This window comes from Cynocephalus volans, chromosome 10 (assembly GCF_027409185.1).
Source record: "Cynocephalus volans isolate mCynVol1 chromosome 10, mCynVol1.pri, whole genome shotgun sequence".
NCBI classification, from domain to species: Eukaryota; Metazoa; Chordata; class Mammalia; order Dermoptera; family Cynocephalidae; genus Cynocephalus; species Cynocephalus volans.
The window spans coordinates 121,586,944-121,604,800 of record NC_084469.1 but is presented as its reverse complement, the minus strand read 5'-3'; the positions used below and the strand labels follow the sequence as shown (position 1 = coordinate 121,604,800).

Here is a 17,857-nt window from a genome sequence, read left to right as displayed (position 1 = left end):
GTATTCCCCATTGGGGTGGTCTGTGTCGAAAGGGGCCCAGGTGGTTATGGCATTGAGGTTGGAGGAAATGATGTCTAGATAGCAGATTTATCTGCTAGGCAAAAGTAGAACCTCTGCCTATTTGATGTCAATATATTAGTGTGTCAGACACATTGTAAAAAATTATTACATGGTTTTTGAAAAAGGATACATGCATGAAGCCCAGATATTAAAGGAAGGTGATTTTGCCAGTGCCTGGGAGTAGAAAAGGGAGGGGATAAAAAAGCTCACAGAGGGTATTTATTTAACTAACTTTGTATTTTGCCACCCATTGTTTTCATTTCCAGCTATGTCTGATAAATGAACACATCACGGATAAATACAATGCTATATAGGGCCTACGAGAAAACCAGGGTGCTCTCCCCTAAAGATTCTGCCAATTACACCTTGTTTGGGGAAGAGGAATCAAATTTTTTTTTTTTAATAGAATTATCTGCCAGAAAAACAATGAAGTATGAAAAACTACTGCTGAGAGTGTGCATGACTGTATATGCTTTTAAAATACTAGTTGTTACCTTCTGGGAAACTTGTCTTCATATATTTGTGTGTGTGTGTGTATACATATGTACTGTATATATCTTTTCCATTTTAGTGGACTTTTAAAACTAGTATTACGGGTTGAAAACAATCATACCTGTTCAGTTGTGTGCTTCGTAAATTGAGAAGCACTAGTGCAGTTTTCTATGGGTCTGTATTTAAGGCCCTCAGACAAGAGGCATAGCTAATTAGTATGGAGTTACAAATTTAATAGCCGTCTTCTCTAACACAATAACTTTTCTTTAAAAAGGAGCCTAAACAGAAGTCATGGTGGGGTTGCTCTTCATGACTGCCAATAATAATAATAATGATGTTTTTAATGTACAGCTCTCCCATAAATTTCGTTTCGTGAACACACTGGTACACGTTGCTGGGGCTTCCAAAATGTAGCGTATCCCACTGATGGCTCCAACTTGCGAGTGGGCTCAGTTCTGTAATTGGAATGAAAGGAATTTTAACACTATTTAGACAGACTCAAATGCAGCGTAAAGGGGAAAGCTAGAGTTCCTTATATGATTTCTTTTTTCATTTTAAAGACTTATTTGTAATGAATGGCACCTAGGCAGGATTTAGGAGTTCTTTGTAAAATAAAGCATGTATTTGTGTTCACCACTGACACTATATTTCAAAGTTTTAGTAACTGTTATTTCTAAAACTGCCTTTCACTAGGAGTTAACCTTCTCTTAAAGCCTGCCCCAAAGCCCATTCTTGCCAGCCCCTCTCTCTTTCACTTTCTCATGTTTGGGGGCCCTGTCTTGTAGATTCCTATCAAAATGCTTAATTGCTGCACAAGTGTACTTTTCTCCCAATCCAGGTCTCTTTCTTCATGAGATAACTGCAGTAACTATGTCCTGAATGTCACTCTTATTTTGAGGATATGTTTGCCTAAAATCTTTTATCAGAGGCTGAGCTTTCCATTGCTGCTTCTTCGGGGGAAAACCGTGTATCTACTAGTTGTGATCTGGGGGGGGGGGGGGGGGCGGGGTGGAAAAAAAACTCTCTGAAGCCGAGAACAGCTGACTTCCAGCACATGGGAGTAGGTTTACTATTAAGACTTTTGTTAAGCAAAATTAAGAGTGGATTCAGAGGCCATAATCAAGCTGGCACATAAAGGAAGGTCAAAATGTAGAGGGTATACACTGTCTTCATGTTCTGTGAAAAAGAGGCAGGCCAGATGATAAACTGGCCAGAACTCATCAGCGCCAAGCACAATCTGTATTCTTCAAAATAAGGCCTTCGTTCAGAGTTGCAATATTATCTTTTTGTTAAAAAAAAAAAAAAAGAACTGAAAACAAAATAAAACAAAAGTCATCATATTTGGCTATATTTTTAAAACAGTGCTGGCTTTGTCTAACATTCTATTAGCGTTCTAGGGAAAGTTGACTAAGTGCAAACTGCATGAATTTGTAACATTAGTTGCATGAATTTGTGTCATTTGAAAATAGGTCAATGCTTAGGAGTTCTACTAAAGGTAGGTTGAGTCTTTCTAAATGATCTTTAAATTAGCCTCCATACACGGCCTGTTTTGGGGTCAATACCAATAAACCAAAGCACAGCATTTACTCTACGAAGGCATTATTTTCTGCTTATATTTTTGCAGCTAACGTGATCTAAAATAATCACCAGCGTATCTAAGTTAAGAAGCCATCCACTGAATATTCACAGTAAAACATGATTTGATAACACAATTTAAGCCAGATACGTACTTGGAGTTATGTAAGTAAGGGGTGAATTTTCTTTTTCCTATTTAAGAGGATTGACCTTCAAAGTTAAAGAAAAAAGCAAAACAAAACAAACAACTTTGATTTGTCCAAAGTGTTTATGTTAAATCTTGTTAGGAAGGCCTGAAAATCACTGTGTGTAAGGAAAGAAGAAAAAATAATCAATTGTAGCCAAAACGCAAGAATTGCTTATTTTTAACATTAAATGCTTATGCGTCAAGCTACCTCTGATGTGCCATGTCTGCTTGGCTTGTCTCTCTTTATATGGGTTTGCTCCTGGATCAGAAGCTTTAGGGCCATGTTCAAAAGGCCAGCTCCAGTGTTGTATGTGTGTGTGTTTTTTCCCCCTACCAACGGGCAATGATGGCTCAACTTATTTGAACTGAAAACTTTGGGAACAAAATAATTGAGAGGTCATAATTTACATCTATATTAAATATTGCTAATTATTATATGGGGCCAGCCTCCTTGCCTTACAAAACAGCCTATAATTTCACCCTCAATTACTGCCTCCTTACTCCTCCATTAATCCTTCCATGGGAGAAAAGGATGCATTTAATACTTCTAATGTGATTGTTGGGCCCAGTTAAACTGTACACTAAGAAACTGAGTACAGAATCAAAAAAAAAAAATGCAGTTTATTATTGTAGATTATTCTTTCTCTTGATATAACCAGAATTGAAAACGAAAGAAAAGCACATAGGAACATCACGCGTGGTTAGTTAGTAACTCAAGATATAAAACAATTTTGCACAGCAAAATATGTAAAAGAAAAGTAACTGACAAGATTTTTTTATATTTATTGTGGTAAGATTTACTTTTCATTATTTTTTTAAAGATAGGATGTCAGTCCCTGAAAATAACATTTACTGATTATTGCCTTTAAAACTGTGGATTTTTTTAAGTTACAGAAAATCCAGTTCTGCACCACAATACAACTGTAAAAAAATCTGCATCATTTTAAAACTGTGCAGTAATGCCATTTTTATAACTGCATAAATTTTATTAGCGTTCTAAACAGTTTTGCAATTTTTTTTGTATTATATGCTTGCAGGTTATATCTTAGTGCAATTCAGTCCCAAATACTTTAATTTTGAAAAAAAAAAAAACAACGTACATTTTGAATGTAAAATACCCCTACAGATATAAACAGGGGTGTTTCCCCTTTTAATACTTTGGTTTTCAATACAGTCAGTGGTATAGCAAAGACTACACATACCCAACTTATATTTAAGTTGCAAGCACATGCTGTATAAGCTACTTTTTTAAAACAGTCCCCTTGCAAACTCTACCCCCCTTAACATCACAACAGTAAACAATTTAGTGCATCAATCTTTTAAAAAATCTACAGCTAAACAGACCTAACTCTTTCAAATTTATCTATAACATTCCTTTATCTGTAGCATACATTTTAACTGGGCTAACAGATTATAAAAACTAGAATTAAATTATATACTAGAAACCCATAGCATTCCACATTTGACAATGATCAAAAGCCAAAACAAACAAACAAAAATAATAAAAATAAAACAAACCAAAAAAAAAAAAAAAAACCGGGGAAGATTTCTTTTTTAAAAAATAAATTTTAGACTGCTTTCGGCAACATCACAATTTTAGACCCCCAAATGGGGTGTCATTCTTATTAAAACATTAAGAGTTCTTTAATGTTTGCCATGTTAAATTTGTAACCCATTCTGGTATCTTTGACAAGGAATGCCTTCAGTGCATTTACAATGGGAGGCTGAAGTTCTGAGTAACTCAAAGCAGTTTTGGAGCAGACAAACTTTCATGGGAAGAAGGCTCTAGGGTTGCACTTTTTTGTTCTGAACTCAAAAAAGTCATGAGGAAATAAAACAAAAGTATGAATGCCATGCTATAAGTCTTCGAACGTCCATTTCCAAGCCAAAAGGAAAAAAAGAAAAAACAAGAAAAAGAAAAAAATAATTATACCATACATGTCCAGCATGCAGGCTTTTTTTTTTTATTAATATAATGTCTCTTTTCCATAAAGTCTTTGAAACAGTTATAGTTCATTGTTGCTAAGACAAAGTAGCAAGCATAATAATGCATGAGATGAGAATGAGTTTTCTTAATGGCAGACTAAACTCTCAGATTTGGCATCATAAGGCCAAAGCTCACAAGTCACACCCAGAAGGTTGATGCAGGCTTGATTGTGGCAGGTTCATGAGGATTTTTTTTTTTCTCTATTTTAGCATAACAATGCTTAAAAACCCGATGGAACTCAGCACGCTGCAAGTCTATAACATTTCACATTTTTTTTTCCTTTGCAAGCTCAATCTCACATGAAGAACTCAGGAGGAGAAAAAAAACTTTGCTTTTTTTTTTTTTTTTCTTTTTCTTTTATCTCAGAGGAGATGGGTGGAGAGGGAGTGAGGGTGGAGGTTGGGGAAAAGATGGGCAACACAGCAAGCTCCAAAAAGTAAAATTAAAAAAAAAAAAAATCCAAACAAAATTAAACACACACACAGAAAATGAACACCAGCTCATGAACTAAAGGAGAGAGAGAAAAAAAAAAAATATGTGAATGATGCAGGCTTCAAAGGTGAGCAATGTTTCACATGAAGAACTCTGCTGAGATCTTTGAACATTGTGCAAGGTGGGGGGGGGGTGTAAAAAAAACCCAAAAAACAAGCTAGCAAGTTATGAAGAATTTCATATTGGCAATCCATGAGCCAGACACCCCCTCCCTCCCCATTTTAAAACAGCCACCACCACCACAAATTCGGAGCAGGGTGTATGTGCGTGCGTGTGTGTGTGTGTGTGTGCGTGCGTGTGTGTGTGTGTGTGTGCGTGTGTGTGTGTGTATGTGTGTGTGCTGGGGCCACGGGGGCAAACTCGGTAGGGGAGGGGGCAAGTTGGTGGCGAGCGTGGCTCTGGAACTAGGGAGCCCACACCCGAGCCGGACCCCCACGGAGCACTTATCAAGGTGGCTAGCTGGGATCGCGTGTCAGACTCACATGAAAAACTCGGGAGAGGACGGGTTGTCGCTGCTCGAGCCGTTTTCTCGGAAGCCGCTGCTCACCAACTTCTCGTATTTCTCCTTGTACGCGTCCCTTTCGCGCACCAGCCTGGAGATCTCCTGCTTGAGGTGGTCGACCTGCTGCAGCAGCTGGTTCTTCTCGGACTCCAGGACGTGTCTCTGCTGCACCCTCTTGAAGCGGCAGGACTGGGCATAGCCGCGGTTTTTCAGGGTCCGCCTCTTCTGCTTCAGCCGGATCACCTCCTCCTTGCTGACCCCGCGCAGCTGCCGGTTCAGCTCGCGCACCGACATGGTCACCAGCTGCTCGTCGGAGAAGCGGTCGTCGAAGTGCAGGCCGCCGGCGGCGTGGTGCGGGTGCAGGGCGCCCCCCGCCCCCGCCGCGCCCCCGCCGCCGCCGCCGCCGCCGCCGCCGCCCCCAGTGCTGGCCGGGCCACCGCCGCCCGCGCCCCCCGCGCCACCGGCCGAGGCGGACGCGCTGCCCGCGGCGCCGGGCGCGCCGGCCGTCGGGTGGTGGTGGTGACCGGCGGCGTGGTGGTGGTGGTGGTGGTAGTGCGGGCCCGCGCCACTCTGCGCGGCGGCCGCGGCGATCACGGCGGACACCACGGCGGCGGCGGGGCCCATCTCCTCGCCGCTGCCGCCCAGGGACGCGCCGGCGCCGGCCCCGGCCGCCGCGGCCAGCTGCTGCGCCCCGCGCGCGTAGCCATCGAAGCCGCCCTGGAGCTGGTGGCTGTTGCTGATGAGCGCCTCGACCGCGTCCTCGGGGCTGAAGCCCAGCGCCTCGGGGTTCAGCTGCTGCGGGTAGCCGGTCATCCAGTAGTAGTCTTCCAGGTGCGCCTTCTGCTCGCTGCCCGAGCCCGGGCTGGGCGCCGAGAAGCTGGGGGAAGGGGGCACCGAGCTGCACGGCGTGCTCATGGGGGTGGAAGACAGGGAGCCCCCGGCGATGAGACGGCCGCACTGGCTGATGATGCGGTCGGTCTCCACCGGTTCCTTTTTCACTTCAAACTTCATCAGATCGAAGTCATTAACATATTCCATGGCCAGGGGACTGGTGGGCAGGTCGGAGTTGCTCATTGCCAGTTCTGATGCCATTCTCCTGCCGCCGCCGCCGCCGCCGCCGCCGCTCCTCCAGATGGGCTGCAGGAGTGGGGCCAGCGGGCTGTGCTGGGTGGCCAGCGGGTGAGCCAGCTTGCCGGGCTGGGGCGCTTCTAGCTAGCGCGGCGGTGGCTGGCCCGAAACCTCCGAGCGCGCACACACCCCCCGCCCTGCCCGCGCCCCCCGCGCCCGCCCTCCCTCCCCCCTGCTCACGCCAATGTGCTCGCTCGCTCGCCCCGGCCCCTCCTCGCCTGCTCGCCTCCTGGTGCGCCGAGCCGGCGGCTTCAGGCTCGGGAAGGTCGTCCGCGGGCTGCGGTGGTGGCGGCGGCGGCGGCTGCGAAGCCGGAGGAGCCCGGCCGGGTGCGCGGCGTCCCCCGCTCGCCGCTCCACTGCGCGCTTTGCATAAGGAGGGCTCGCTTCGCCGGCCCGGGCTGCAGGCGGGGCGCGCGCGGCGGCCGCTCGGGGCTGGAGGCGCGGCGGGCGGCTGTCCGGGCGGCGCGGGCCTTGGCACGGGGTAGTTAACACTTCATGCTTCTTGCCTCCTCTTCTGCCTGCCTCTTTTTTATTATTTTTTTTTCTCTCCTCCCTCACTCTCTCGCGCTCTCTCGCTCTCTCTCTTCCTCCGTGCAAAGTGCAAGACAGAGGTGCAGCCCGGCTGGAGGAAAGGGAGGGGGAGTTTAGTTCTTTCTTGCCTTTTTTTTTTTTTTTAAAGCAAAATAGCGAAGTCCTGGTGAAAGGCGAGGCAGAGAGCAAAGGGGGGGTGAGGCCGAGCCGACGAGCAGCCCGAACTACAGCTCGAAGATGAAAAAAGATTTTAAAGCCTCTGATCCAACAAGAAGAGTTTAAAGCAATTGCTGAGTTTTATAGCACTCGTGACGTCAGGCCCAAATGGGAAATTGACTGGCACTCCGGGCCAATGGGAGGCGGCGAGAGCGGCCGCGATTAGCATAATAGTATAGAAACAAGGAAACTTTTCGGAGCTGTCAATCAGGGCCCAATCAGCTGACTGTCAGCTGGGACTGGCCGGCTTAACCCTTCCCGCCCCACAGTCTGCCCAGGAGGAGGGAGCGAGGCCCAGCGCAAAGTTTGGTGCAAGAGGAAAAGGAGTTTTCCAGAGGGGCTTCGGGGACCCGGGCGGACCCGGGAGGATGGTTTGCTTTTCTTCGGAGCGCGAGAGAGGCCTGTCTTGAGGAGCCCCAGCTCGCCCGCCACTCAGTCTGGGGGAATTGGCCGGACTCCCCCCATCAGCCTGCCCCCCCCCCCCAGGATAGTGGATTCGCCCTGCAGCTTTTCCTCTCCGCTCCTTCTTTGGCACCCAGGTGTCTTTGCCCGGGGACCTTACTTCCCCTAACTTGGTCGTGCCGGGAGCTCAAACTTGGCCCAAACTCTTTGTTCCTCTCTCGGGTGCCCGTGCACGGTGGGGGGGGGGGGGGGGGGGATGCGCTGGTGTGCGGGGGTCGGGACTGCAGCGGAGGAAGCCTATTTTCCACCTTTTTTTAAAGGAGGTGAAATAAGTCGTTCGGGGCCATTCCGCGCGGGGACTGGCTGCCCGCTGGCGTCGCGTGCCCTCGGGGACAGTGAGCGCCTACGCGAGTTAACTACGGGAAATCTCAAAGTCAGGTCAGCCAGGTTCAGCCCTCCCGCTCCCGACTCTGGCCGGAGTTTGGCCTTTGAGATTCATATTCCTCTCTGTGTGTGTGTGTCTCTCTCTCGCACACACAAACCCTCGCTCACCCATTCCCTTATGAAATCTGACCCCTGTTTATCAGGGTCCAGCGCGCCCTTTGCACTTCTACGTTTCACTTAATTATTTCGGACTTGATCGTCGCAGGGGACAAGAGGAAAAACAATACCCCAGCCCTCACCAGCTCCCTTCGAAGGGTTAAATTTTAAACCGCTGTTTCTCGGACAAGCCCGGAAACTCAGAGTGGGGGTAGGTCGGTTGGGACCGCTCCCCCCCCCCCTTTACAAATGCTAATAACTAGTTCAGTTTTCTAGATCGACTCTTGTAAAGCTTATGCAAAAAAGAAAAAAAGAAAGAAAAAGAAAGGAACCAACAACTCTGTTTCTAAGATTTTAAAGCGATAGGCAAGTCGGAGAAGCCGAGATTTATTTGGGGGAAAGCAATCGTGCGTGGAGCCGACCCAGCATTTGGAAGACCAGTCCGTCTGCCTGGAAGTTGGGACTGTTGATTCCTTCAATTAATGAAATGCATTTGGTGTTAATCGTATTTATTCTATTTTATGGGAGGGGGAGACATTAGGAGGGTGCATTAAAAAAAAAAAAAAAATCTGAAAAGCCTGCAAAAGGATCGAAGAGTGAAAACTATTGTTGGACAGAGTTGGTTTTTACCTCAACAGCGCCACCTTTCGGCAAAGGTCAGTTGAAATTGATCCGTGTCCAGTTGTGTTGATGAAGTGAAAAGCTGGTTTCACAGGGTGGGAGGTGGAAAGAGGCACAGAAAGTGAGTTTGACTGCAGCGGGAGAGCCCGACCTTGTAGGAAAGGGGCCGAAGAAGAAATGCTAGCAGATGCGGGAACCATGTTTTCCCTACTGTCGCCCTTGATTGTTGACAAAGAGGCCAAGGGACAGAGAAGCCCTCGAGATAGGATTCCGGCTGAGAGACCTTTGCAAGTGGATCCCATGTAACAGGGCCCCAAACCCTTTAGAAGTGCCAGGATGGATTTTCCACGGGCTTTATGGCAATATCAATAGAATTAAAGTTACTTGTAATTCAGTGATAAATGAGATGTCTCTAGTAAGTAAGATTAAGTGCAGTGCTATAAAGTTGTTTATCTGAAAAGTAATTCTCAGAAAACCTGACTTCTGACACTTAGTCATATATTAAGCCAGCTTCTTGAACATTGCACTTCAGAACGGTCTTACCCACCCGGCAGCATACTTTACTATTTATAACGAGACCTTAGGTGTCAGTGACTCGCTTCATACACAGGATTAGATCTGTGTAGATTTCTCTGATCCTGGCAGCATTCAGTTTCAGCGAACCCAGGAATCCTAATGGGAGACTCCCCAAAAGATTTGTAGGCACATCCTAATCCTAAAAGGCTAGCACTGTTGGTATTTTCCAGACAGGCACTTTTTCTTTTCATCATTACTGCAGAGAAATTGTTTGTAAGGGTAGTTTTGGTTTTGTAGGAGTACTTTGTTGGAGTGGAATGAACTATGTCTATTACCAGTTTGGGAAAAAAACAAGTGAAGATTATGTCAATATTTATGCAACCTAACAGAATTGCCTTGCTTTTCTCCTTTTTAACAATATTTTACCTAGTAATGAAGTTAAGGGATTATAGTTTATGTATTCAGAGGAAAATCCACTGCTTAAGTTACATAAACATTGTGTCATTTAGCATTGTCCACAGCAATAGTTTTCTAGGTCTTTTTTTTTAAAGTTACAAACGTCTGAAGTTTATATTTTGTATGTCAAATATAGATTTAAGTATTTTTAAGAGTAATTAATTTTTTTTGTTTATTATAATTTTTTAAATCCTTTTACCTCACATTTTTGTTAAAAGCTGTAAGGTATGATCCCTGACTCTCAAAAATGTATTTTTGGCCAGGAACACTGGAACTGCTACATTTATAAATAAACAACATTTTATAAACAAAGTTCGCTAATGACAAAGACCATGCCTTATAGATTCATGGCCGTGTACCTAATTGTTGCAATTATATATTATTTCTAGAAATTAAGTGCCTGTGTTTGGGCAGCTAAATGTGTTATTATCTGCTCATTTTTTATGGTTTATTTTTGTACACTGCTGTCAAGCCATGGTATTTTTCTTTCTCTTTTTGCAAAATCTTTTATACTCCCCCATTTTCTCTTGCAAAAAAAAAGAGAAGATCAGAATTATTTTTCAGATGTGTAGCAATAGTGCTCTCAGGCTTATAACTTAATTCTCACTTTTGTCCTTTTTACTTTATTATTTAGTGATTCACAGGGGTGTCTAAACATTTACAGTTCTCTGTTAGCAACATTTCTTTTATAACAATTGAGCTCTCCCATTTTAATTAGTACTATTCAGGTTACTGATTCTGTACAATTACAGCAGGCCACATTTCTTTATACTTCTTTGCTAACATTGTTTGTTTCACTTCTATCCAAGCCAATCTAATCCAAATACAATATGAACTGTGTTTTCTTACTGCCTAATATCCCCTTTCTATATATACTCCAGTAATCTCTGTAGAACAATACACAGTAATTTAGAAACACTGCATTTGCCATTATTGACCAATTCAAACCAGTAGCATTAAAGTTTCTGAAAGTGATGAATATTTATAGAAGATTTTTTCAGGGGGAGGAGGACATGGGTCAAATCATATAGAAAGTTGCGAAACAGTAACATCAAAAACACAATTGTAATTTCATGTCAGTACATACGTAACAACTTCATGCAAAAAGAAAAAAAAAAATAAAGCAGTTCATGTCCAAATTACAAAGATTAAATGCTAAAAGAAGTATATTTTTCCTGATTGTGAGTTACAGCAACTCAAGTATATCATGTAGGAATCAGACATATATAATATTAATAGAACGGGATGCCTCAAACACAATGTCTTTGTTTATCTAGGAGCTGATTTTACGGTGCAGAACTAACCAGTGTCCACTAAATTTCACTATGAAACCAACTAAATTGATTTGAGAAAGAGTTTTTTGGAGTAACTGAATGATAAGGCATACACTGTTCTTAGGTCTAGTGTTAGATAAATCCTTTTAACAGTCTTCAGTTAGCAGGGTAAGTAAATCACAAATCACTGTTAGCAGATTCATGGAAGAAAATTAATAGAATCAGACGAGATAATCTGATAAGGGTAAAATTGCTGAGAAAACAGTCTTGCCTCATATTGGAGGATGTGAAACAACAGTCTGATTACTAGGAGTCGTTATGAATAGGAGAATTATGTGCCAAATAATCATCAGAGTAATTCAGTATTTATTAATTCTTTTCTCTTTAAGCAATTCGCAGTTGTAAGTTAAAGCCGCTCTCTCTTTGAAGACGCATCTTTTATAATTTTTATTAGAGGTAATTTATTATTTGCATTACCTGTATTTACCTCATAATTGAACATTTTGCATTCAAATTTATGTAACGCATTATGCTTGAGAATATATTTCTGCCTGATTAGCATAAATAGTCACTTACCTCATGAATTACTAACAAAGTTTATCTTAAAATATAGGTTTTTTTATTAAGTGGAACACAAACATATGTACAATAAATTCTGATTTTCCGGAGCAGTTAGAAAACAATTCACATTTGGTTATGGGGAAGTAAGAGGAGGAATCACGGGGAGAAAGCAAAATATAGACAAATGCGAGCTGTAGGTTTCTTTCCAAGGGCATCCTTTAGATGGGGTGTCTGTGTGGAGTGGGGGGGGTACTGAACAAGGCACTGGGCTCTTCCTATGCTGTTTCCCTGACTTACCGGGTGCCCTCTGCATGAAATGGGAATTCTGGAAACACCTATACTTGGTGATCGCTACCTTTGTGGGGACTGTGGTAGTGAGCAGAGAGCATTGACAGAATTTGGGGGGTTTATTAATTTTATTTTTATTTTGTCTGTTTATTTGTTTTTCATCTCTGCAGGATTCTTCCTTAGGTCATAACACACATCATTTAATGCAGTATTTGTTTTGCACAAGAGATGTGAAAGACCTAAATGTTTTCTTGAATGAGGATGCACGGGAAGGTGTGTGAACGTTTCCTCCAGCTCTTCTCTCTCTCTTCATCTGACAATGACACGCAGCACGGCCTGGTGAACAGGAGGTGTTTAATAAATAGTTTTGTGTACACATGAATGTTGGAGCGAAAGGACTTTTGGTTTTAGGTAATAGACACAGGTATGAAATGATGGAAATGATGGGGCCTATTTCTCCACTCTTGCCATTCCATATCCGCAGATTTCTGTGGTTTTCTTTTTTTCCTTTTTCAGGGCATAGCTGTCTCCTTAGATTTTTCTTTTCCTTCAATTAGGGACTGCTTATGATTTGCTCTTCCATTGTCGTCCCTTTTGATCCTATTCACAGCTTTTACCAATAAGGGAATTTGTCTCGAAAGCATTCAATACTTCAAAGAATTTTATTGTGGCAAACTCAGAACCAATTAAAAAAAAAAACCACAAATAAAAATAGGAAGCTGATATCAGAGCAATCTTTATGCAGGTTGTATCTTTAATGCATGAAAACTCAGAGGACAAGCTCATCAGTGGTGCTACTGTGAAGTTCTGTTCACCCTTTTTTCTGTCCCAGGTACTAGCAGCCATTCGATCTGGGAAAGAGATGGAGTTTTAGAAAATACAGACCAAACTTAACTATTCTTGTGATTACCAGGATGAGTGTTTCAACGCACGTGGTTTCTGAATTTGTGTGTTTCAAATTTGTTTGGCTAAGGCAAGAGGAAAGGGGTCCCTTACTGTGTGTTTTATATCTTAGTTCTTGGTTGCATCATGGGTGTCGCGGAGCTTTCTCAAGTCTTTTTCTGTTCATTGAAAACACAAAACATACCCAGTGACACGCTCACAGCATGATCCATTGTGGCAGAGTGTTCCTGATCCTATGAATAATGGCAAATTGGGCTAACACCCACGCCCCCAAAAATGAAAATTAAAGTCAAATTTATAAACCTCCTGCTAGTATTTTTTATTTAGTAGTTTTATAAGAGTGATACATGTTCTTTGTTACATATAAACATTTGAACAAGACAGAAATAGGAGGATATCAAACAAATGTACTGCTACTCCTTACCTCCACCCCAGTCCCTCAGTCTTGGTATCAGATGCTACGATCTGCAACAATTGGGGTGCGCATGTGTACTTTGTGTGTGCTTTTTCCAGAATGGAGAGTTCTTTAACTTGAGCTCCCTTTGAAACACATCCACCTTAACAATCTCAAAAAGAGGTTTGAGGCACTTCTTTATTCTTCGGCAGAATTCACTTAATGGAATCTCAGATTGGGGGGTGTTTAGAGATATGATCTTAACACCCTCTTTACAACCAATGCATGGATCCTAATCAGCTTTCGAGCACCCTGACAGGTGAGCTGGCAGCATTCAGTGTCCACTTCACTAGGTACAGCAGACACAGTGTCTGGGCTCACGACTATTGGGGGCCCACAAAGACGTTTTAATTTCCCTTAAAATCAGGAGAAAAGAAAAGAATATAATCTAGCATGGATTATATCTGTTATCATACCAGTGATATTAAAGTAATATTTTATTTTATGGAAGAAGGGGGTCCACAGAAGCCAAAGTGCCTAAGGCTTACAAGAGTCCGAGTGTGATTTCAACAGCATGTACTTGATCACGTCCAGTGACAGGGGGTTCACTACCTATCAATTTTACCTTCCATTCTGTCCATCTATCTTCCCACAGTTCTTGAGGTTGTCAAGAAAGCTTTTTGTTTGTTCGTTTAAGCATGAAGTCATACCCTCTTCTTCCATACATTAGTCCTGATTTTATATACTCATGAGGCCATGTATAATAAGTCTTCATGTGCCACAGAGTCTTTGGGAAGTTGGAGACAGCCAATATGACACTCTTTCCCTGCCTTCTGTTTTTCATTCTAAACAGTCAGTGCCTTGAACATTTCCACCTATGTCTTGGTTTCAAGTGCCTCCTGGTTGCTAACTTGGTTTCTCCTGCCTCCTGGTTGCTATCTCCTAGGTGGGCCCACATGGTTTACTGCAGCTCTCTGAGGGTTCAAGTCCCAGACTGAACCCAGATGCCCAGGTGTGAGCCTCTTATCATAAGGTAAGCACCACACACTGCCTCCTTGAGCTGCAATCTGTCTGCTCCTAATGCAGACCATAATTTCACGAGCCTCTCGGGCAGGCACATAACAGCAGTGACTCGTTGAGCATGGACACTGGATTCAAGCCCTGGGGCCTTTTCTTCTCACATTTCCGCCATCCTATATTGTGTGTTTGTGTTTTTGAACCCAAACACAGAAACATAGGCTCCATCTCATTAGATGCATCCTGTTCCCTGCTTGTCTAAATCTCTTTGGATCTAAAGTGTGCCATTGACTGTTTTAATTTGCTTCCCAGCTATGTACCAGCTGCAGATGAAATTGATGTGATTGTTATATGACTTAACCTCTCTGAACCCAGTTCCTCATCTGTGAATTGGGATATCGTCAGGATGAGAGATTGTGACTGTGAGTGTCTTATAGGGTACAGGGCCACGGAGGAGTGCCATAAATGGTTGGTGCTCTCCTGCACTCCCTCCTATTCCCCGGAACTGTTGATAACAACATTGGAAGGGACAGAGCCCTGTGGCATCCCAGCAGAGACTGTCCCTCCCAAACCCCAATGATTACACTAAGTGACCCAGCGGATCATTCAAGTCCCCTAGTGGACATTTTAAACTGGCTGGGCCCATTTGGTAATTGGGGTAATTTTAAACTAAATTACCCCATCTGGACATCCTACATATATTCTTCTGGTCAATTCTAAAATAACTTCACTTTTTTATGGTGTAGGCGAAGCTCTCTTTTGTCAAAGAAAATAGATCACTAGATACTTTTTTCATGGTTCACACCAGCCTTTGTCTTTGCAAACCTTTGCCCTGTCAAAACATGGAGTAGTTGTCCAAAGTTGGGACCTTAGAGACTAATACAAAATAGATGTAACCCAGAAAAATCAGGTGAAAGAGCTCTGTGTGTGTATAAAAGCGTATTTGAGATCAGTTCTTTCCTTCCTGTTTTTTTCTCTTGTTTAGATCATCAACTTTCCTGTTGTTTCCTGATGCCAATTTTGAAGCCAGGAGGCTCAGAGGTATTTACTTGAACAGAAGAGTTGAGAGCTTCCGGTGTCCACCTTTGAGCTGCAACTAGCAGCCCCCACCCCCACTCCCAGTCTCTCTCGAAGGGACCTAAATGTGCCAGCTTCTGCAGAATCTCCTGTTTGAGGATCCCACCTCTCCCCCTTTCAGAGAAACCTGGGAATGAGAGCAGTTGCCAGCCCATGAGTTATTTATGACCTGCCTAAGAGAGCTTGGCTCTGGCTGTTTCAGCAGACCCAGCCCCTGGATCACCAAGGCTCAAGGAGGAATGACAGGGACCCATTCAGGAAGCATCACTGACTGTTGACTCTGGGCTCAGAGAAAAGCTGCTGATCAGGGACAAGGCTCAGGTGCTGTTGTAGTAATGCGGTTTCTGGCAGATTGGGATGGGGGCACAGTGCCTGAGGTCAGCACCCAGGTCTCCTGCTAATCCACCCTGTGACCTCAGCAGAGTTCTTCACCAATTCCTTCCAACTCATTTTTCAGGCTGCAAACGGACTGAATACAGGGGAGGTAAACAGGACCAGCCACCTATAGACACAGATGAAAGTTAATGTGCTAGGTTGTTGTGGAGCATTGATGGGTCATAATGACAAAATCAAAATAACTTTCTAAAATGAATTTATTTTTTAATTGATACATAATAATTATACATGTGATATATCAATACATGTACAAAATATGTAATGATCAAATCAGAGTGATTGGTATATTGATCACCTCAAACAATGATCATTTCTTTGTGTTGGGAGTATTCCAGATCTTCTATTCTAACTATTTTGGAATATGCAATAAATTACTGTAACTGTAGTTACCCTACTCTGCTGTTGAACACTGGGACTTAATACTTCTAGCTAAAGTCAAGATATCTTTGAGGTCAAATGACAGAGCCCACAAAGCAGGGTCAGGATGGCGGGGCCAAACCCTCCTGCATCTCCAGTCTAGCGGCTGCTGCTGTTTTAGATGGGTATTGTTTAGAGCCTTTAGCTGCAGCACAGTGAGGAGTAAAGCAGGGATTTCTGAGCATCACCCAGCAGAGAGACAGACCCCCAAGGTGCTTTGCTTTGGCACCAGGCCAACAAGGCACAAATCCTGCTCCATCCCAGGTGTGAGACCTGGGTCAAGTCAGCTGACCTCTCTGGGCCTTAGTCTTTCCCTCGTCCAAAGGTGGAGAGTGTTCTTGTGCTCATGTGAGCTGTACAGCGCATGCTGGATACAGGGCCTGCGCCGTGGCATGTGATCAAAAGGGCATGGTCTGTTAGCATGTGCCAGGGACTGTGCTGACATTCTAGTCACAATATGGGGCCTAGAGCATGCTAAGGACTCAGAAAATATTCTCCTCTCTTCTGTCTTTTTTGCTTCTGCTTTAAAGGTCCACTTAGCCCTGAACCTGGCCTCTTTCTTTTCCTCTCTCCTGAGGCTTTTCACAATTTTGCTCACCTGGAATGCCACCCTTGCCCCACCTGCCCTGTGCTCTGCCCTATTTTCTGGATAATTTAGGCTTGTCTTCATGTATTGGGTTTCCTCTTAAAAGCCTTCCCTCTGTCTTCTTGCGTACTGGCCCCCCAGCCACCCAACTGTGAGCCTCTTGAAGCCAGGGATGACACCTCTCATCTCTCCACCTTTTTTGCGTACTACAGTGCCTGGCATACAGCAGGTGCTCAATAAATGTGTATTCAATAAAATGACTAAACAAACACTTGGATTCCTCACTTCTTTTTTTTCTTTTTTAAGTCTAACCCACACACGGTGTCCTGCCAAATGTCCCAGAAAATGTGACTTTGGTAGGGGAAGGGAGACTAGCTGTCCTGTTGGGACAGGATAGTTTTCACATTCCCCTCTCACCAGTCCAATTGGCACATCCTTCAATTACCAGGATGCTTATCTGGTTCATTACTTAGTCTATATTTTCCCAAGATGGAGTTCGGTGGAAAACATAGTTGAGATGAATGGGCCCTGGGACTGAGGTGGGATGAATAAATCTTGCTGGGATGAATTTTTGGATGAGGGGAGGGATAGGATTAAGTGCCTGAGAGTGAGTAAAGTGTTCATATTCCAGCACTGCCTGCTGCAGCCCGAGTGGACCCTGGAGCAGCATGGAGTCATGGCTGCTCCCCAGGTCTTCAAGGTGTGCAGACACTATTTTGTAATCTGCAGATAAGAATGCAGGGCCCGCCCCATTTCCTCATGCCCAGATCCTGCCCATTCTTCAAGGCACAGCTCATGCTCAGTGTTGCACCTGAAGCTCTGAGCATAGTGTCTGGCATCTAATAAGCATTTAATAAAAGTTAGATGTCAAGCCTATGCCACTGGCTCCAAAAGCCCTGGTCAGCTCCTGCCTTTCATTCCTGGATCCCCACAGTTGTAACTTGACCTCTTTTCAGGAGCCTTCACTGTGTAGCTTTGGGGAGCAGCACAGTATAGTCACCAGGTAGAGCAGTGACTTACTGACTGTGTGATCTTGGAGACATTCATGTACTTTCTGAGTCTCAGTGTCTTCAACTTACACTGGAATGCCAATTAGCCCTCTTTGGGTTGCAGGTGAAAGTTTTTAAATTGGCTTAAGCAAAAAGGGAGCTTACTGGCTCACATGACCAAAAGGTCCAGGGACAGAGCAGTTGTCAGGCCTGGCTGGGGGCAGGGTCCTACAATGTCATTGGAACAGGC

The 17,857-nt window shown here is 44.0% G+C and overlaps 1 protein-coding gene and 1 long non-coding RNA gene across 3 annotated transcripts; one reads left to right on the top strand and one right to left on the bottom strand.

Moving 5' to 3' along the window:
• Positions 1-353: 353 nt before the first annotated feature.
• MAF (MAF bZIP transcription factor) lies at positions 354-6,554 on the bottom strand. Its single transcript, XM_063112373.1, has 2 exons — positions 5,276-6,554; positions 354-1,007 (listed from the first exon to the last, which is right to left on the bottom strand). The coding sequence occupies exons 1-2, from the start codon at positions 6,385-6,387 to the stop codon at positions 893-895; spliced, it is 1,227 nt and encodes a 408-aa protein (XP_062968443.1). The 5' UTR covers positions 6,388-6,554; the 3' UTR covers positions 354-892.
• Positions 6,555-7,866: 1,312 nt separating this feature from the next.
• On the top strand, positions 7,867-16,856 carry LOC134388813 (uncharacterized). 2 transcript variants are annotated; one of them, XR_010024657.1, is made up of 5 exons: positions 7,867-8,768; positions 11,369-11,435; positions 11,999-12,252; positions 14,072-14,158; positions 15,128-16,856. It is a non-coding gene; the product is annotated as an uncharacterized LOC134388813 (long non-coding RNA). The 2 variants fall into 2 exon arrangements; XR_010024656.1 differs by lacking the exon at positions 11,369-11,435.
• Positions 16,857-17,857: the final 1,001 nt, after the last annotated feature.